Source organism: Lonchura striata, chromosome 13, assembly GCF_046129695.1.
Source record: "Lonchura striata isolate bLonStr1 chromosome 13, bLonStr1.mat, whole genome shotgun sequence".
Taxonomy (NCBI): Eukaryota; Metazoa; Chordata; class Aves; order Passeriformes; family Estrildidae; genus Lonchura; species Lonchura striata.
Window position 1 is genome coordinate 21,915,544 of NC_134615.1, and position 21,544 is coordinate 21,937,087.

General features: G+C 50.9%; 1 protein-coding gene across 1 annotated transcript in view; it reads right to left on the reverse strand.

Annotated features, from left to right (window-relative positions):
* Window positions 1–14,141: 14,141 nt before the first annotated feature.
* The window catches only part of SLC7A5 (solute carrier family 7 member 5), a 32,174-nt gene continuing 24,771 nt past the window's right edge, over window positions 14,142–21,544 (reverse strand). Inside the window, exon 10 of the mRNA XM_021526938.3 lies at window positions 14,142–19,879. Within this exon, the coding sequence (XP_021382613.1) occupies window positions 19,824–19,879 (56 nt within the window). The 3' untranslated portion in view covers window positions 14,142–19,823. The remainder of the gene's footprint in view (window positions 19,880–21,544) is intronic.

The window sequence follows — 21,544 nt, forward strand, 5'->3', positions numbered from 1 at the left end:
CTAAACCACCAGTTCCACCTCAGCATGAGGGTGGCAGAGCCCTGGCACACCTGTCCAGGGAGGTCACGGATCTCCATCTCCATTCCAAATCCACATGAACGCGTTCCCGTGTCACCTGCTCCATCCTGCCTTGGGCTGGATGATTTCCAGAGGTCCCATCCAACCCTAAATATTCCATGATTCTGTGATTAGGAGGAATTTCTTCACAGAAAGGGTGGTTAAATTCTGGCAGGGCTGCCTAGGGAGGTTTGGAGTGCCCATCCCTGGAGGTGTCCAAGGAATTCCTGGATGTGGCACACAGTGCTGGGGACAAAGTGGGGATCAGTCACTGGTTGGATTCGATGATGCTGGAGCTCTTTTCCAGCCTCAGTAATCGTGGCATTGTGTAATTCTATCACCTGAGATATGAGCCAGGCCTGGGGGAGGCCCTGTGAGGAAATAAAATAAAATTAAACCACAGGCAGAATTCCCCAAGGATTGAGGCACTGTGAAAATGTTTTCATTTCCAGCTGCAGACCTTTGGGAATGGCATTTATCCAGGCCACTCTCCAAATCCTGAGTTGTTGGAGAGTCAAAAGAAGTACAGGCACTGTCAGGCAATGCCAGGCAGCTGCTTTTTCCCTCAGTAGTGGAGAAGGAATAATGATGATTTATGTGGTATTTCACGCAGAAATGCTGAGCCTAGGGAAAAATTCCTGGGAAAACACCTACTTTGAACACCTAAGGGTGTAAATAGGGGTTGAAATGCAGCTTTTAGCTGCGAGTTCATCCCACTGCGCATCAAAATTGCTACCATGATTGTTTCTTGTGGAGCAGAAGGAATAAAATCATTCTATTTTTCACCGAATTCCCACAAAACCCCTCATTTCCTGGAAGCGGGGGTGGGGGGGTGGGGGGGTTTCACCACTCCAAACCAGCCAGGATCTCCACTAAGGTACAATTCAATTATCTAAAACATCCATGTGCCATGGAATTGCAGGATGTATCCTTTGCTGTGAACATCCACCTACTCTTCAACCTGGGATCAGGGAAAAACACAGCCCTGGGGCACAGGGGGAAGAGCTGGGAAAGTTATTTTGAGGTTGCAGACAATGCACAGCATGAGCAGCACTTTGTTTTTCTGTTTGTTCTGAAAACACTGTGGTTCCAGCTCGAGCTGCAGCGTGTCCCTGTTTATGTGCAGGAAGGGAACAGAAACTCTGGAGGCACCGGGGATGGGACAATTGCAATTCCCAGATGTGGGAGCTCTGCCGAGTTCCCTGGCGCTGCAAACGGGCTCGGAAGTTTCCCTGCTGCTCCTTGGGTTTCAACTTCAAAGAGACATCAGTGTGTGAAAACACATCCCCTCCTGGTGTCTACAGGTCAACATTTCCTCTGGGTCCAGATCTTCCAGCGCTTTTTAGGGAGGTTTGGAAATGAAAAAGCTGCATTTTTAGGAAATTAACCCTCAAAGTCTTCACCTGCTGTGAGAGCGAGAAGTTTTTCACCTCCCGCACACCCAGCTCCACTCACCCCCTTTTGGTGCTTCATCATCCACGGGTATTTCCATGAGCTCAGAGATTCTCTGAGCTGAGATTGCTTTCTCACCCCTTCATTTGCCACGTTCCTGGTGCAGTTTGGGATGCGTGGGGTCATTTGGAGCTGGCTCCCATGTGAGGCAGGACATTGCTGGTGTGAGTTCCCTGATCCCTTGAACTGCCCAGTCTGGCTTCTCATGCGAGATGTGAGAAAGGAGGATGGGGGGACAACCAAAGCTCTGTGCTGCACATCTGAAAATGCAAAGCACAACAGGAGCATGGAACAGGGCAGGAATTCCTCAGGGAATTCAGCCCCGCTCCACTATTGAGCAGTTACTGTGTTCACAATGGTGACTTCAGGGATGAATCTTCCTCAGGAGGTCGAGGGTAAAGATGAGGCTGAAGACCTGAGGGCACCAACCTGCCCTAAAACATCCATTTAAAACTCCAGCGCTCACTTAGGTGAGCTCTTTCCACAAGCTTCCCACCAGCCAGGATGGGATAGGCCACTCCATGTTCCCACAGTCTCACCAACATCTGCACACAGCTGGCAGACAGCTGTGGCTCCGAGCTGGGACACACACACACGCAGAGCTCCCACGCCCAGATGTCCCACGCTTGTCTCTGTTGTGTCTCAGGTTTGGTCCCTGCTTTGTTTGGAGGAACAAAAGCTGCACTTTGGCTGTGTTTGCACATTTTGTGCTCTGAAGTCGTCCTGTGCTGTTGTCTCTGGCAGCCCCTCTCCAGCTCTGACCTATACAAAGCCCACGTGGTTCGACTTTGTTATTTTTTTTATAGTCTGGAATATGCACATTCAACAGGATGGTAAATCCAGCTGTATCAGCAAAGTAAAGAATAACAGGCATGAGAGCCTCAGAAAAGGCTCAAAAGCATTTTCCCACAAGTCTTCTTTGTGCTCTAACACTTGATTTATTTTTCCCTTGTTAATGCTTTCTGAAGCCAGTAGCAAGGAAGGAATTAATGCCACAGATTAAGCGGGAGGACATGCTGACAGCACAGGAACTAAATCAACCAAAAAAGCATTGCAGTGGTTGGAATTGCTGGTGTTGGAGAGCTCTGCCTCTGTCTGTATGGAAAAAGGAGGATAAAGATAAGCACTGCAAACAGGGAGAGCTGTGTGGTGCTGATGGGGAGTGTTTTATAGAATAATTGAATGGTTTTGTTAGAAGAGATTTTTAAAACCATCCCATCCCATGCCCTGCCATGGCCAGGGACACCTTCCCTTATCCCAGATTGCTCCAAGCCCTGTCCAGACTGGCCTTGGACACTTCCAGGGATGGGGAGTCAAATGCTGGGGGGTGTCAGAGAATTCCAGCAGAGCCAGGGCTCCAAGTGCCCTGGGACATGCCAGCATGCCCAGGAAAAATGATTTTCTTTCACTGCTGTGTGGTAAAAAAACCCAGAAAATCATTGAATTGTTAAAGTTGGAGCAGGCCTTTAAGATCATCAAAGCAGCACCACGTTCACTACCAGCCATGTCCCCAGCTGCCACATCAACATGGCTTTTACACATTCCAGGTATAAGGACTCCAACACTGCCCAGGGCAGTCTGTGCCAGGGCTTGACAACCCCTTCCTTGAGAAAAATGTGCCCAGTATCCAATCTAAAACCTCCCTCAGCAAATCCTGAGGTCATTTCCTCTTGTCCCGTTGCTGGAAGCAGCTTCATGCAAGAAAACCTCACAAAATGAATAAAAATAATCTTTGGTCTCCAGGCTCAGGCTGCAATTTTCCTCCTTCACACAGATAAAAGAGGGAGAAATCAACCCAAAATGTGCCCTCCAGGCTTTGTGGACAGCCAGAGTCAGTCATCTCCAAAGGCAGATCCAGATAAGGGACAAAGATATGTCCATAATCAGGGATCACTTTGAAAAAAGTTGGGAATTCTTGTTTTTTCTCCTGGCTGTGCTGACAGTCCAGCAGAGGCCCCTCATTCCCTGCTTATGCTGGAGAAGCTGGAGCTGGACTGGGAGCTGGCAGGTGGCTGCTGCTCCATTCAAGGCTCGTTTATAATCAGGAGCTGATAAAATCTCCCAGCCATTGAATGGGCTTCCTGGATTTTCTGTTTGGAAATCGGTGCTTTAATATCTCGAGAACAGAGGAAGCCAAGGAAGGCCGAGGCTTCCCTTGAGGGAAGTACAAAGTGTGGCTCTGTCCAGATACACGTCCCAAGGGACATCCATCTAAATCCATCAGCAAAGTGCCAGGCTTGAGGCCAAAAATTCTCTGAAGCTGTGAAAGCCCTTACTTCTGCCATTCCAGTAGGATTTCCTTGGGGTTTCTGCACTTTTTGAGAGGAAAATTGGAGCAAATAAATAAGGATGTCAGAGCAAAGGAGCCTGAGACTCCCCCCTCTCTGACCTCTGGTTTTAACTGGTTATGGATTGTGGGAAATACAGAATTTATGATTTGGATAAAGCCTTGTCTGACTGTGCTGGGATCCTGCATGGAACACCTTCTATGCCAGAGCAGGGAGATTGTGGGATTATTTCAGCTGTTCATCAGGAGCAGCTGCCACATGAGAGGGTTCTGCTCCCCACTGTTCACTGATTTATCCCCACTCTCTAAAGCTCCCAAATCCCAAACTTCCCTTCAGGAAAAGGCTCTGGTGACTCAATCCCAGCACATCTGTATAAGCACAGGAGGACGGGGCTCTTGGAGGAATGGCTTGTGTCCGTGCTACCCCAGCCAAACTTCCTCGTGGAGCAGCCAAATTTCTCTGCATGTGTCACTGCCCTCCTTTGCCCGTCCTTTTGCAGACACCAGGGGTTGCAGCAGGGCTTTGGTGCCACTGTTTCATCAGAGCAGCTTTGGTGGGGGCGTTTCGGGTGTGTCACTGAGCTGTGATGGGATTTACCAGCCCACAACCGAAGCTGCTCCTGATTGAAATGCTCCAGCGGCTGCTCCCAAAGGCTCTGTCCAGCTCTTGTCGCATTTTCCAGGACACTGACCCCCATCAATCTGCTCCTGCCGTGTGCCAGCACCACAGCAGCGATGAGAAAGCAGAAATTTTACGCTGTCTTTATGTCTGTCCCGGATCTTCCTTAATTAGGCTGGTGAACCATTAATTAGGCTACCTAAGCTTCTTTGGAGATGCTTAATCTTCCTGGGCAAGCAGGGCTCACAATATCAGGGTTGGATCCAGCTGACACCAGCTGAAACTGCTTTTCCTTACCTGTCACCAGCCGTGTTTTGCTCTATTCCCAATTTGCTGATGAACAAGTTTTGATATTTTTCCATTCATTTATGTCCCAGGTTGACCCAGAAGCACTTCAGTGGCAGTGTCATTACACAGGTCCCTGGCTCACCTGGGGTCAGGGGTTTCTAGGGGCACAACTTGGGGCTCAACCCCATAGCTCTGAACTCACTCTGAAACTTCTAAAGAAATAATTGAGTGAACCTGAGAGAAATGAAATGAGTGAAAGGAAACCCCACAAAATCAGGGGTGAGGAGTGAGAAGCGAGTCCTGGCCAGTGAGATCACATTGCTCAGAGAACAAAGCGACCAATAATACCTTGAAATCCACTGCCCATGTGCAAAGCACCATTTTTTCCTCACCGGTATTCAAATTCGGAGTCTGATGCAACCCTGGCTGGAGTGGAGTCAGGCTGCAGTGGCTGCGGAGCCCCACGAGGTGTCAGCGCCAGTGCAGCCCGGCTGCTGCTGCTGCTGCTGCTGCTGCTGCTGCTGCTGCAACACCCGCCCCAGCCTTGCATCAGCTCCCAGCAGGGCTCGGCATTCAAGGATGCGGATATCCCCTGGATTCAGGGGTGCGGATATCCCCTGGATTCGGGGATGCTGATATCACCTGGATTTAGGGGTGTGGATGTCCCCTGGATTCAGGGATGCAGATATTCCCTGGATTCAGGGGTGTGGATGTCCCCTGGATTCAGGGATGCAGATATTCCCTGGATTCAGGGGTGTGGATGTCCCCTGGATTCAGGAATGTGGATGTCCCCTGGATTCAGGGGTGTGGATGTCCCCTGGATTCAGGGATGCGGATATCCCCTGGATTCAGGGATGCGGATATCCCCTGGATTCAGGGGTGTGGATATCCCCTGGATTCAGGGATGCAGATATCCCCTGGATTCAGGGGTGTGGATATCCCCTGGATTCAGGGGTGCGGATGTCCCCTGGATTTGGGGATGCTGATATCCCCTGGATTCAGGGATGTGGATGTCCCCTGGATTTCAGGAATGTGGATGTCCCCAGGAGGCCGGAAGAGAAATGTTCTCCAGTGACCAAAGCATGTTGAGATGGAGAAATCCTTTGTATTTCAGTTTCTCCAGCTTCAGGACATCCTCAGGAATTTGGCAGTGGCGATAATATTTACACTATTAATCCTATGTTTTGCTGAGAACGTGTCCAAGCACATTCGAGGACAGCTCCTCTGCCATGAGGAGCCTGCACAGCCCAGGGCTGTTTTTTGGGATACACTATCTCCAGAGCAGAGCCTACAGTGGGTGCTGCAGAGGACTGGCCACAATCCTCAGTACTGTTTACCCTCAGAAAGCAGATACAAATTCACTTAAAGATAACCTTAAACGCTGTATGGACATCCATTTATCTTACAGCCAACACTCAGTTCCCAGCACAAAGCCTTCCCCACAGGGCTGAGAATGTCTTAGAGATGTTTCCCTTAGATGGGGAAGGAAATGCTGGGGGCAGATGAAATCAGCAGTGAGACACAGCCAGGCTGAGGCAGGGCAGGGTTTAGTGTCCTGCTGGCTTTTGTGGCAATCCAGTACAAAATGTCCTCATCCAGGTGTTTTCCAACACCAATTTTCCTCTGTCACTTGCTGAGGGAGCCTTAGGAACCTGGGCTCAGTGGCTCACTTGTGTTCAGGGGGAGTCATCTCCTGGCAGGGAGGGTGAAGAGGATTCCTTATATATTATCAGAAGGTTTAATTTAAACATCACAGAAAAATCCCTGAGTTCCAGCACAGTGAGACATGAGAAGAGACTGATTGTGGCATTTTCAGAGCTGTGTCTAAGCCCCTGTCAAGGAGGGTTGGAGGGAATCAAGCTGTTCTGTGGGAAGGATGGATCTGGATCATTTCTCCCTGTCCTGCCATTCCCAGCTTCCACAGCTGAAAAGGTAAAGGGCCTGACCCTCAGTGTTTGATTTTTGCCTCCCTCAGCCCTGACAACAGTGCCACTGATGACATTCATTCTGGTTTATCTCCACAGAAACCCCCTGACCCTGGCCTGATGGGTGAGTAGGTTTTTTCCACAACTGATTGGCATTGCTTTTCCTGGTGGTGCTGTGACAGCCTTTGGGATCAGATGGATTTCTGCCCTACCTGCTGCTGTCAAGGCACTTGACAAGGCTTTACCAGTCAGGGCAAGGCTGGGGAGGATTTGGTGAGTTCTGCTCCAGTTCAGGCTGGTCTCCCTGAGCCCCTCAGTAGAGATAACTCCTTACATCTCTTATCTTGCTCAGCATTTACCCTCAGGAAATGATGACCCTGGCAAGATTCCCTGTGGTTTTGCAAAAGGAAAGAAAATATTTGTTCATTCTCAGCAGCTTAAAAAGGTACAAGTGGGTGTGTTAACCATTCTCTTGAGCAGGAATGTTCTCCTAAAGCAGTAACCTGCAGGAGGAGGAGCTGCTGTGCTGGTGTCAGTGCAGGAGACAAAGGAAAGCTTTCCCCCCCCGTGGTTAAAATTATGTTGAATTTCCTTTCTCACTCTTCCCTGTGAATCCCCAAAATCTCAGCAGAACCTCTAGGGATGGGTGGCAGTTTAGAGACCGTGAATTGTAAATAAAACTTTGGTTTTTCCTTCCAGCAGAACAGAGTGTCATCTGCAGAGCCCCCCACCTCCTCCCAACACCGCTCCTGCATGACTGCCCAGATGGATTCAAACTGCAGCAATTTAGATTTTAAAATATGACATCACATCCACTCCTGAGCGCACCTCAGGGTAATTTTACAGACATGATGTAACAGGTGATTGTCCCATATCTCTCTATCACTGACTCAGTTTTTGAAGAAAAGGTCTAATTTTAACCTGCAGCCTCAGTTAAGTGTTTCCATCCTGTTCTCTCTGAAAATAACCACCTTGGTTTCCTGAGCTGAGCTGTCATTTCTGTTGCTAGAAAAGACAGAGTCACACAGGAAAGCCAGCCCCAGGTGTCAGGGACACGTCACAGCTGGGTTTTTCTGTGCTGCCTGCACAGAAAGCAGGGGTTTCATGATGACCACATGGACAACAACCTGATCCACCACGCTCCATCCATCCCACTGATGAGGCAGGTGGGAATTCGATCCCATTGGAAAACCAATATTTACTCAGCTCCCTGCTGGGCAGCTGTGCCTGGCATTGTTGGAGTGTAAATGGAGTTTCTATGGTGGTTCCTGGCACCCAGCACAGCTTCACTCTTCCCACAGGATAAACTGGCAGCATTTTGAGGAGACTGGGATTGGGATGGTGGCCGAGTCCCTGGGGCTGGTGGGCTGCAGGGTGTCCATGAGGGGTTATTCCTCTTTTCCAGACTGTCCCCACAGCAGCCAGCAGGAATGGTGGTTTATACTCCCATGGAAGAATCTCAGAATATCCTGAGTCAGAGAGAATCCAAAAGGATCACTGAAGTCCAACCCCTGGATTTTATACAACTGCTTTTCCCTACAATTCCCTTGAGAGTCCAGGACAGGCCCCTGGAAGAGGAGGACACAGGGAATGTGTTTGTGCACACCAGCTGCCCTCTTTCATGGACAGGCACCTCCTGCTCGCTTATGGCACTGGGGGATGTCAGTCCATGAAAAACTTTGGATCTTTCAGGCCATCAGGACATCAAGAAGCTGCACAGCCCCCACAGGACAGTGAGTCCTTCCATGTGGCACTGCTGCCATGGCACATCCGCTGGAGAACCTCCAGGAAGGTTTCATCAGTGGGAATTGGTGAACCAGTGATGCTCTGAAGTGCAGAGCAGCTGTGAGGAGAGGCTGCAGCTCTGCCCAGGCACAGACTTGCCTGCAGAAGGGCTCAGCTGGAGGCAGGCATGGGCTGGTGCTGGGCTCATTCCTCCCAAATCCTTCACCTTTATGCCCTGCAGCCGCAGGGCAGTGGGGTTTGAACAGGCCGGTGGTTTTTTATTGGGGAGAGGCAATGAGTCAGGCACAGGCAAAGCTCTGCCTGCACCCTCACAAATCCCTTCAGCCCCAGGTGAAGACATGGCAGCTTCTCCCAGGGCTGGCCTTGGAGCAGCTGTATCCAGAGCCTTCCACTTCCCAAGGTGCTGCTCTCCAAAAGTTCTGGCCCCTTGCTTCCCACACCCTTTGGGATTCTGTGTACAGGGATTTCTTCCTCCTGCCCACCACCAAACCACGCACCCAGCAGGGAATTTCCTCCTGAGCTTCCTTTTCCTGTCTGTAGGATCAAATCCCCTTTTTGTTCCAGGCCAATTTTCCTCTCTGTCTCCAATTCCACATCTCTTCCCAGGCCCTGTTTCTGTCACACTTGGTTGGAGCCAGCCACCCCTGAGATCCATTTTGTCCTTGTTGTGTTCTCGGAGTCTCCCCCATATCCCCCAGGGGGATGGATCCCCATCCCAACAGGATTTTGGAATGAGGCTGGAGCAGATCAGCCCTCGGTGATCCTTGCAGGATCAGGCCTGGCGCCCGCGAGGCTGTGGCACACAAAGCAGCATGTGCAGCTCCACAGAAAAGCTGGAATTCATTTAATAAAGCCAAGGAAAATCAAATGAAAGCCTCCTTCACTGCTTAATCCCCTGCATGAATCAACAGAGCTGCAGCATCCAAAGGCTCCAGGCTGGAGCCTTTTTCCCAGTGGAGAGCAGGCCACAACAGGCAGCAGGGAAAATCCAAGAACTGCCATAAATTCTGTTCCTGAGGGAATCTTCTTCTGCAGCACAACTTCCCGTTCCTGAGACAGCTCTGCACTCAGCAGCCTTGTGTCTGGAAGTCACTTTCCTCCAAAATAAAAAAAAAGAAAAAAAGGAAGAAGAATCTGCACTTTTGGGGGAAAACAGAGCAGAGCCAACTGTTTCCTGCTGTTTTATCTGATGCAACAGCCCTTGGCAGGGTCTTGCATCAGTCCCTGAGGATGCTGCAAGCCTGTGGCCAGAATGAGGAGGGTGTCAAAGTGCTTTTCAGGTTGATTTTTCTGTGTAGAGGGCAGGAAGATAAATCCAGATGGTATTTGGCCCACACAGCAAGAAGCAAATCCCAGAGAGAATATTTTGCAGGATTTATGGGTTTATCTTGTTTGCCTTGGGTACAGGACCTTCTCTCAGGTTTGGTCTCCTAAATAAGACAGACAAAAACCTGTTTAACCTTTGCTCAGCAGTGATAGCACCTGCTCAGAAATTCCATGGGGTACTAGGAAAAAGGCTAATTCTGCTTCCATTTCTATTAATTTTAATTAAACGTGGAAGATAAAGAGAGAATGGTTTGAGGCTTGCAGGATTTCTAGCTAATATCAGGCTTCTGTTTTTTCTAGAAAATATTAGAGGTACCTGAAGAAAACAAACATAAACAAGGGACAAAAAGATTTTCCATCCCCAAATAGTCGTCCTCAAGAAAAAATTGTGACCAGCAAGAGTAATTTTTGATTATTCAGAGGGCCTGGCACACACCGGGATTAATGTGGCTCTAAATGACTTTCTTCTGTGAGCTGGGATTTTTATTTTGAACACCTGATTTCCTCTACCTGTGGAAGGACTCCCCAGTTAACAGCCCGGATTTTTCCATGCAGCTGCTTCCCCAGGATCCTGCTCTCCCCTGGGAATGGGCTGTCCAGAGCTGATTCCTGCAGCAATTGCACAGCCTGAGCCATCATGTGAGAGCTTAAACTCTTTACATTGTGGGGAGCCAGTGCCTCTTTGGAAAGCCTCTTTCAGGCAACTTTGTCAATGTGGATTATGATTTTTTTTTTTTTTCCCCCTAATGCAAACCCAGTGCTGGCACAGGGATAAATCCCATTTAGCAGGAGCAAGGCTGTGGACAGACAGACAGACAGACAGACAGACAGGAGACTGCAGCCACCAGCAGGGAGCTCAGCCCAGCATTCCCAGCCCAGCAATTCCTGCAGTTCACCAGGAATATCATTCAAAGTTCCAGCTGCCTCCAAACATGCAGGAAAAGCTGGGATAACCCCAATACCTTCAGCCTCATCTTCCCAGAAAGATTCCACGGGCTGCTGGTTTTAGAGTCACTATGTAATACCAAGCTTCTGTTTTTTTCTAGAAAATATTAGAGGCACATGAAGAAAACAAACATTAAAAAGGGGAAAAAGGATTTTTCCATCCCCAAATGTCCCTTCTCAAGAAAAGATTGTGACCAGCAATAGTAATTTTTGCTCTGGTGCCTTTTGGCTGCTGGAAGCCAGGGCCAGCAGGAATCTCCTGCAGGTCCTCCCAGGCTCCAGGAGTGTTTGGAATATTCTCCACCACACAGAGCCTGGCAGGGCTGAAATCCCAGGGACTGAGCAGGAGCTTCACCCCCACCCTGCTCCTGGCACGGGCACCAGGGCCCTGCAGACATTTGAATTGTCTTTTAGCTGAGCTGATGGCTTTTTGCTCCCACATCCAACATGCAGCAGCTCACTGCAGCACGAAGCTCCCGAATTCCTGAGGTGCCCAGACCTGATTTTTGTGCAGCCCAAGGGATGAGGCTCCTGCTGCTTTCCTGGGCAAGTCAGAGCAGAAATGACCTCACTGAGACGCAGGGCCAGGCTCTGGAGATGTTGACCCAACCAGCCAGGAAACGGCTCCGAAGCAGAGCTCACCACACTCCTGGAATATTGCAACATCCCGAGGGTTTGCTTTGGCTCAGGGCTCTGTGCCTCTCATTCCTGTCACCCATTTTTGGGATAGCTCTGGGCTGCTCTGGAGGCTGCAGGATTTGTCACCTGATGCTGTGACAGTCCCTGATGGTGCTGGCACAATGCAGACACGTGGAGTGGAAGCTTTAACCTCCAACCCCAACCACTCCATGATTCTGAGGGCAGGCAGCCAGGCCAAATGCACTCCCACCCCCTGAGGTGGCTCTGGGACCTCTCTGTGTCCCTGTCACCCTGAGGGACACAGTGACAAGTGATGCCAACTCGTGCAGAAAAACAGGGAGGACAGGGTGGGATCCTGGACTGCGGAGGGAGGCAGGGAATCACTTCCAAAAGGAGCTGCTGGGAAAAGCCCTTAGTTAAAATTTAAAAAGTTTTTTTCTCTACATCTCTTGGGCACTGTCCCTCGCTCCTGCTGCCTCCCCAGCTCCAGGTGCTCACGTGGATAATTGGGTTCAGCCCCCCCCAAATCCAGGAACAGGCTCTCCAAGGCACAGATTGCACTGGCCTAAGGCAACAGGGACATTTTCCCAGCAAACCCTGACTCCAATCTGGTTTTTGGGGCAGGGTCCTGCATGGCCACTCCAGGACAGGGCTGAAGGACACATTAATTAAATCAGGAAAGAGGCTCAGGCAACAGGAATTTCCATTTCTTGCTTCCCTGGTCTCTAATTCGGTGGAGGGATCCAAATGTGGATTCAGTTTTCCCATTGTGCAGCTTGGATGAAGAGCAGGGGAATTTCCAGCATTTATTGTCCCAACTGATTGAGACAGAGCTTTCAGTCTCTTCTGGGAAGATGAGCAAGACCTTTCTCAGCGGGGGAAACCGAGGCACAGCCAGGAACAAGGGTGGTTTCTGTGGATTTCCAGGTCCTTCCTGCCCACCCTGCTGCTTGTGCCATCCATTCCCAGCTGGGAGAATTACAGTTCAAGACAGGAAGGAAATTTGCATCTCCAGCAATTATGCAGGGGGGAAAAAACTTATAGGGATCTCTAGAAAATCCTTGTTACATTTCAAGGTCTGCAATCAGGGAGTTGAATACATCCTTTTTTTAAAGACCTTTAACACCCATTTTTCAAAAAATCCTGTTCTGCTGAGCTCTGACACCTAAAAAATAAATTAATTAAATAAAAATAAATCTCCAGCAAAATCAGCTGGGGAGACACCATTATTTCATGGCTTTGCAGGTTAAAATCAGCAACTCTTTTTAAAACTGGTAAAAAAAAAAAAAATTCTTCAGGCAGTTCCATTGCCTGAATATTAAAGGAACAATTTTCTTTGTTACTTTGCTGCAAGGAAGTTTGTCAACATCAATTCTCCTGGTCTCCAATTTCCCTTATATCTGGAGCTCATTTTCACTGGATGAATTTGTTTCCCTCCAAGGATTCCTTTATTAGCTCCAGCCCCAATTCCCTGTCAGCTCCTTGTTTTGATTTATCTGTGCACCCTTGAAGCTGTTCCGTGTCACACCCCACCCTTCAGTGGCTTCTTCCCAACCCAAACAGATTTAGGGCCTTTCATCTTCCACACAATTCTTCAAAGGAACAACAGTTTTATGGCTTTTGCAATTCCCTGCAGTCCTGGGACATTCCCACCTGCTGCTCCAAGGGCTCACCCTTCCTTGGTGGCATTCCCTGTGTTCTCCACGGGCTTCCCACACAGGAGCTCCTGGGTTTGGGGAGAAAAATATCCTGGGTTTGGTCTGAGGGTGGGAAAATGTCAGCCTTGCTCCCTGTGGGGAGGTGTTCCCACGCCTGCCACTTCCAGCCCCCGGGACAAAGCCCAGCAGCCACAAGAGCAGAGCTGGGGACGTGTCTGGACAGAGCTGGGACCACGTGTGGCTCCCATTCCAAGTGTCCTTCCCAGGAAAAACCTTCCAGGAGCTGGGACCACGTGTGGCTCCCATTCCAAGTGTCCTTCCCAGGAAAAGCCCTCCAGGAGCTGGGACCACGTGTGGCTCCCATTCCAAGTGTCCTTCCCAGGAAAAACTCTCCAGGAGCTGGGACCACGTGTGGCTCCCATTCCAAGTGTCCTTCCCAGGAAAAGCCCTCCAGGAGCTGGGACCACGTGTGGCTCCCATTCCAAGTGTCCTTCCCAGGAAAAGCCCTCCAGGAGCTGGGACCACGTGTGGCTCCCATTCCAAGTGTCCTTCCCAGGAAAAACTCTCCAGGAGCTGGGACCACGTGTGGCTCCCATTCCAGTTCTTCCCAGGAAAAACTCTCCAGGAGCTGGGACCACGTGTGGCTCCCATTCCAGTTCTTCCCAGGAAAAACTCTCCAGGAGCTGGGACCACATGTGGCTCCCATTCCAGGAGTCCTTCCCAAGAAAAGCCCTCCAGGAGCTGGGACCACGTGTGGCTCCCATTCCAAGTGTCCTTCCCAAGAAAAGCCCTCCAGGAGCCTTCCTCTGCCACGGTGGCACCACTGATGAATCCACATCCAGGAGTTTCCAGCTGTGGCTGCTCCATCCCTGGGAGTGCTGAAGGGGCTTGGAGCAACCTGGGGTAGTGGGAACTGCTGGACTTTCCTTTTGCTGCACAGAATTCTGGACACACCCTGGGAATTGGGACATTCCTCCTCTGCTCCCTCCCCGTGCCCAGGGCTCTCCCACTTCCCCATTCCCCTAGTTTTAACCTCAGGAAAATGAACTAGAATTTTTAAGAGGATGGAGGTGGAGGCATGGATGCTCTCATCTCTCCTAAATCCAGCTGCAAGAGGAATATTTGGAAACCCAGGTGCTGATGGTGGGGGATAATCATGGAAAAAGAAAACTTTTCGAGGCAAAGACCAGCAACCAGAATGTTGTAATTCAGCTTTCTTTGTTAAAAAACAAAACAAAACAACCCAAAACATAGAACAACCCAAACATTGAACAGATTTGTTAAAACACAGACATAAAAGAATCAAGAAATACTACCAAAAAAAAAAAAAATTACATTGCAAGAGACATCTTGTTGTCCAAGGCCATTGGATTCAGGAGCTGCTGGCTGCCCAGCCCTCAGTCAGTGGAATTGCTGTGCTGCCAGGAACACAAACATTGGGAATACACAGCGCTTACTGGAGAAGAATTAAGACTAAAATATATTTACCCCTTTCAAATAAATATAGTGTCATCTACAGCAATATTTAAATTAGTAAAACAGGTTTTCTTAAAGCAACCAAATGTAACAAAATCGTAAATCAGGTTCAGGTTTTCTTGTGTGTGTTAAGAGGTTTACTTTTTCTGTGTTAAAAAAACCAAAACCAAAACCAAACCAAACCAAAACAAAAAAGAAAAAAAAAAGTGTCTGAAAAGTCAAATTCTGCACCAGGAGTGAAGGTCACCCTCCCTTTGTTCTGAGGGGGGAGAGAGGCCTGGGAACCACTCAAGATCCTCCCTCTCCAAGGATTTGGGTGGGACATGGACCTCCCCCTGTCCTCTGAACAATTCAGGAGATTTTTTCCCCCCGTGCCTCTGCTGATCCCAGCACAGCCTCACCCGGGATGAGGGAGAGCTCCTGTGCTGGGCTGAACGTCAGCCCTGGGGAAGAACTCAGGTGTAACTATAAAGTCTCTCTTAGGCAGTTTAGAAATTAATTCAGTGTTTAAAAAAATACTTTTTATTTTTAATCATTACCACTTCCACAGCTGGAGGAAGCAACGCCCCTTCTCAGGCAAGGAATAATCCTCTGGATTTGGGATCCTTGGGATCACTGATCCCAAGCCACCTTTCCTACCACTGCATCACCAAACTGGGAGCTCTTGGTTGCACCAGCAGCATCCTCCACTCATTCCCAACCCAGATCCAGTTCCAGCTGGGAAGAACTTGAAAAGCCAGCACAATCCTGGGTGTAACTCCTCAAGGAGCCACCTGGAATGAGGAGCCCCTGGAGCTTCCCTCAGCACTGAGGTCTCCAGGGTCTCCTGGCAGGGATGAGGGAGCAGATTCCATCTCTGCAGGGATGAGGGAGCAGATTCCCATCTCTGCAGAGATGCAGGAGGAGATTCCCACCCCTGCAGGGATGGAGGAGCAGATTCCCACCCCTGCAGGATCCCCCTGCTTGGCAGCCAGGCGTGCCTGGCTCTGGCTCATGCCAGAGCTCGGGATGCTCCCAGGGCTGGTACAAAGCTGGGATTCAATCCCAGACAGAGCTCAGCACCAGCCCGGAGCCACCCTGCCCTGGGGCTGCCCTTTGCCAAGCTCCAGGAGCCGCTTTGTTCCAGCCCTTTCCCAATTTCCCAATTTCATGTCATGAGGTGGCAGAGTGGATGAAGAGCTGGCATCCCAAGGGAACAGCCCCAAGCAGCCGGGGGTTGTGTGAGGACAGCGTTTGGCAGGTTCCTCATGGATTTGTTTTGTAATCTGATTTTCTAGTAACACCTGAGAGCGCCGTGGCCTCGGCTGAAGGCACAGGGACCTTCCCAGAGCGAGTGGAAACTTTTCCTGGGATTCCCTGCAGCCAGACCAGGATTCTGCCACTCTCTGCAGGGTTGGGAATCACAGCTCCAGGGAACAGCCCCACTGCCCCTGCCCGGACCCACCACAGCAGCCCCTGGAGGAGCCAGATTTATTCCCCTGCCTGAGCCACCCACTGGGAGAGGACTTGGACAACAACAAAGCCACTTCCCAGGAGTTTCAAACCAGCTGAAGGGCCTTTAAAGTTTGTTCAACTGTGCCAGAGTCCCTTTGAACTCCGTGGCCACCGAGGGGGCCGTTCCAAACAAAAGCCTGTTTACCAGAAGATGGTGTCTGAGATGGAAAACACTGCAAATTCTGCAGGAAGTTTAAAAAAAAAAAATCATTAAAAATCCACCAGGATGACATAAATCCCCCTGGTTTTTGCAGGGCTGGTTTCCCTCCCAGCTGGAGGAAGGGTTCATTTAGAAAGAGGAACCCAATGGGTATGGAAATGCCTGGCCAGCAGCTCCTGCTCTGTTTAGCAATCCCTGCAGGATGCAATTCTGTGAACACCCCAAACAACTGCCAGCCTGGGAGCCTGAACTCAAAAACAACTGGAGAGGAGCAAGAGTTGGAAGCTGGGATCAGTTCAAGGAGCACGGGATCATGGCACAGCTGCCATCAGGCTCCATCACCTTCAAGGTCTTTTCCAACCTGAATTCCATGGACAGAACAGCTCCAGCTGGACTTGCAGGGAGCTGCCAATGGAAGAGATTCCTGTGGAACCTCCTGTAGGTCACTGGGGTGGCAGGGTCCTTGTGGGGAGTGTCCATCTCCCTCCCTGCCTACCACAGCCTCCAAGGAGCACGACAGAGAAACAGGAAAAATCCCAGGGCTGGGAAGGATGGGAAACTCTGGGAACTCTCTGTCGCTCCCCCTGCCCTCCCTGACACATCTCACTCCATATTTGAGGAAAACAACCAGCAAGGTCTTTCCCAGGGGTGAATTCTCCCTTTTCCATACCCAAAGCCATCAGAACAGCACAAGCTGGGGGCAGATGTTGCTGACCCAAGGGGAAAGCTGTGGCAGCCATTTCCACGATTGCAGAAACTACTTCTTGTCTTTTCTTGCTAAAATGAAATTCAGTTTTACCCCTTCCCTCATCATCTCCCAGACCTCCAGGAAAAAACAACCCAAGCTCTTCCAGCTGCGTCACCAAGCTCTGGTGGAGGGCAGCCACGGGGGATCAATGACTCCATGGTGAAAGAAATCAGCTTTTTGGCAGATCAACTTTGAGATGTGAGCTGTGGCTGACCAAATCCAGCCTTTTTGTGGTTCTGTGCTGGTACCTGGTTCAGTTTCTTCCTAAACCTCTATTGCCAAGGAGATGCAGATGAGATGCCCACGAAGGTGGGATCAGTGCCAGAGCCTCAGGTTAGTACAAGAGAAAATCTTCAGCAGCAAGTGAGAAATCATGGAAATCCACAAAAATCAAAGCAAGCCAGTTAAGGATTTAATTAAAATCCGTTGATTGCTTAAAAAATATTTTTTAGTGTGACAGCTCGTCTTTCAAAGCAGCGTGGAAGGGGCACCAGGAGGACACTGTGATGGTCATCACCTGATGGACAATGTGTCCAAGCCAACCTTTGGGAGGTCTGGCCCCAGTCCTGAGCTCTCTGTGGAGGGCCCTTGGTGCCAGCTGACTTTGGGTTGAGATTCCAATGCCTTTGCTTTGCATCCCAAGGAATTCTGCTGGTGGGTTTTGGCACTGAGAGCCCCCATGCTGAACCCAGGCCCTGCAGGAGCTGCCCTGAGACCTCACACCCAAAAAAACCTGCAGCTTGAGTGGCAGGTGACAGACTGAGGTCCCCTCTCCATGGAGCAGGTCTAGCAGGAGCTCTGATTTCCCATCACTGCTCAAAACCATCTCAGCCTTCAGCTGGAAGAAGCCAAAACTCGAGTTCAGGTTTTGTGGTTTGTGACCTTATTTATGCCAAAGCCTCTCCACAGGCATCAGATCTGAGATGCTCCAACTCATTGCACTGGCCAAAAACCTTGGGGTCTGCCCTCTGGATATTCCCAAAGCAGCTGCAAATCCTCCTGGATTAACTCAACTGCCAGGGAGCTGGATTGGGAATCTCCACACTGTCACCTGAGCTGGATTGGGAATGTCCACACTGTCACTGAGCTGATTTGGGAATCTCCACCCCAGCTGCCATGGAATAAAGAGCTGATTGTCTCCCCTGCTCCTGCCTCGGAGCAGGACACGGGGCTGGCAAAGTGGGAGTGTGGAGCTGCACCTGGACACGGCCAGAGCTGGGCAGGAGCTGCCCCTGCCCCACCACAACCTGCAGTGCTGCAGACCCTCCCAGGACAGAGGCTGAGTGAGAACCACAGGGTCCCTAACACCCCTTCACCCCAAAGAACTCTGCTCCAAGGAGAATCCAGCGGGAAGCGACAGCTCCTGGAGCAGCCTGGCTTCCCAACGGCCACGTTTAAAAAAAAGGGAAACAGTTCACCAAGCCACCTGCACAAAGCACAAGCACAAAAATCTGCAACAGAGACAGCAAAGCAGCTCCAGTGGGGAAAAGATCAGAATTCCAGGTGATGTCGGAGCACAGAGGCACAATGAGCAAATGGATCAGGAACTGCAGCTTTCCAAAAGGTGACACTTGAACCAAAGAAAGCAGCGTGTCCCTAAGGGGACAGTGCTGACCTACTTGGGAACTACAGGAATTCTGGGGCTGCTCAGGGATGGGATGGCACCACGCACGGCAGCAAACCAGGATTACACATTGCAGATCGTGGATGGTGCTCAGGGATCACTCCTGGAATGGGAGGCTGGTGCTGGGACCTCATCAAGCCAGACCTGATGCATGAAGGAGGATGAGGCCCAGGCTCTGCTCCTTAGAGCAGAACTCACCTTCATTACTCAGAGCTGGGGAGGCCCTGGCACAGAGCAGCTGGGGCTGCCCCTGGATCCCTGGCAGTGCCCAAGGCCAGGCTGGACAGGGCTTGGAGCAGCCTGGGACAGTGGAAAGTGTCCCTGCCATGGCAAGGCTGGCACTGGATGGGCTGTAAGGTCCCTTCCCACCCAAACCATTCCATGATCTCCAGCAGCTCGAGGTGGCTCCAGCCAGCCAGGACATCTGCCCTTCTCCACAGCCCAGAGCCAGCTGGTCCCATCTCCGTGGCACATTCCAGAGGAAACATGGCAGGACAAAGGGAACAGTGCCAGGCAGAGCACGGAGAGACTGCCCAGGGAATGTGCCAGGGCAATCCCCACCCTTCCTTTCTCTCAGCACGTGGTTTAGGGGCAAACGTGGCTCCCTGAGCAGAGCCATGAGGAGAGGGAGCACAGAGCTGCTCATCCCATGCTGGATGAAAGCCTGGCACAGAAAAGCATGGAATGAGCAAGCCAAGGACTTGGCCTTCTGCTGACTGCAGCTCCCGGGTTTCTCAGCAGGAACTCCCCCCTCAGTGCTCATTCCCAGCGATGGGCACTGTGGGGAAGAGCATCCTGGAGGACTGGCTCAGCAGCAGGGAGCTGGCTTGGATCTGGGAGTGGTGATCCAAATCCAAGGGGTGGCAGGGCCCCGAGTGAGGGGCGCAGGGACACTCAGATGAGACCCCCCACATCCAGTGTCCAGCAGCACATGCGGGTGTGAGTCTGGGGGAGTGAGACAACATCGGCCAACCTCTGCTTCCCACCCCCCACCCGGGCCAGGTAAGGCAGCTCAGGACCCTCCCAGGGCTCTGTGGCAGCCTCAGCCCCCACCAGGCCCTCTGAACACTCAAACCAGGCTCCAGCAGATCCCAGAGCCAAGCACAGCCCTCACACACACACAGAGGGCACAGGCAGCACCCCTCTGGAACTGCCCTTTGGAATTCCTCCTCCTGGCTCGTACCAAGGACTTCTTCTGGCTGCTCTGCAGGGCTGGGAGGGGCTGGAGGGGCTGCAGGAGCTGAGCAGAGCCTTGGGGCAGTGGTGGCAGCGGGAGGCAGCTCCGGCGCCCGGGACTGGGGAGTGAGGGGTCGGATCCTTGTGTCATCTCAGAATAACCTTGTGCGTTTCCTCGAGCTCAGAGTCCCTGCTTTTCCTGCCTAGGATTCCTGAGGAACCACTTCCATCAGCTTCTGGCACAGCACGGTGGTGGAGACTGCAGAGAAAGCAAAGGAAAGGTCAGGGATCAGCCCCAGCAGAAACCTGGGTCCATGAGGGAAGGGCTGAGCCCTCTGCCTCCCCACCCTGAGTCCAAGTACAACTGAAGGTTTGAAATATTCCACAGATACTCCCTACTCCATCCCATGGATACCCCCCCCCCACTCCATCCCATGGATATCCCCTACTCCATCCCATGGATGTTCCCTACTCCATCCCATGGATATTCCCTACTCCATCCCCTGGATGCTCCCTACTCCCCTCCCAGAATTCAAACCTCACACCAGGAGCTCTGCTCCTGCAGCAAGGACCCTGCACTGCTCCAGGACTCCTGGACACAGCTTCTCCTTGCCTGCTGACACTAATTGTGGATGCTCTGAATGGGAGCAGCCAAAATTGAGTCAGGAACCAGCATGGAAAATCCAAGGTGAAGCTTTTACTTCCAATTCTGAAAGCCATGTGAGCCCCCAGCCTCTTCTGAAGGACAAACCCACCCTGTCCTGCATACAGAGCAAAGGCCACTGCCTGGCCCAGGGAACGTGGGACCAGAGGGACCATTCCAGGTGCAGATTTCCCAGGAAAAGGTGCTAAACTGGAGTAATTTTATAATCCCATCCATCCAAATACTCCTCTGCTCCCTGCTGCTCTGCTCGGAGATCACAAACTATTCCTGCATGGCAAAACTAATTCTAAGCATAGCCAAGTGAGACTCAGATCAGCTGGAGGTGATCCAATTGCCTGCAATATATCAATAAATCACATTTAAAGCTCCTGTGTTTCTCACTGGACATTTGCAGAACTATCACTGCCTGTTCCTGGAATATTTTCAATATTCTCCTTACAATCCTTTGGTGGAGGAAAACAATGAATATGGTCATTTACCACCATTGCAAAACTGGCATTGCAAAAATGGCTTTTCCAGTAACTGAGCCTAATATCCAGGGTAAAAAAGTGAGTGTGGGACAGAGGGACAGAGAGAGAGACAGGGGGAAAAGAAGAAGAACAAGTGCTGAGTGCTGCTGAAAGCTTTTTTTCTTCCTCATGAAACACCCAGCTAAGGCTGGGCACTTCTCCTTGCCTGCTTTTCTAGGTCAGCCCCTGGCAGGAGAGCGGGGAGGCAGCTGCTGAGCTCAGTCACTCGGGCAGCAGGGCTTGACTTCCTGGGCTGTTGTTGAGGTTCCATGTGCCAAGCACAGCCCCTCCATCCCTCCAAACACACCCTGGCCTTGTGGCAGCTGGTGGAAAACCTTGGAGCAGATACCTTAAAAATAAACCTGAGAGAAAACATCCAGGGGAGCTTCCCACCCTCTGCTCCGCTGCCACAGAGGGGATGCCAAGGAAAGCTTTGTCTGGATCCCAAATGTCAGCACTGCCTAAGCCATGGGCTGGGACTAATTGTGGATTTTCAGCTGTCAAACTGGGGCCAGCTGTGCTCAGTCCTTCCTACACCACTGGGAAGGGATTCTTGGCTGAGCAAAGGCTTGGCCCTGGGCTTTTTCAGGAGCAGGGAATTCTGCTCTGCTGCTAACAACCTCTTTGCCAGGATTAAAACCCTCCAAAACATGGTACTGGTCCCAGACTTTGCCATTATTTCACATCAGGATGCATTTTGGATGCCTGGCACACATGGTAATCATCAGCATAAACTTGTTCCCATGAAAGA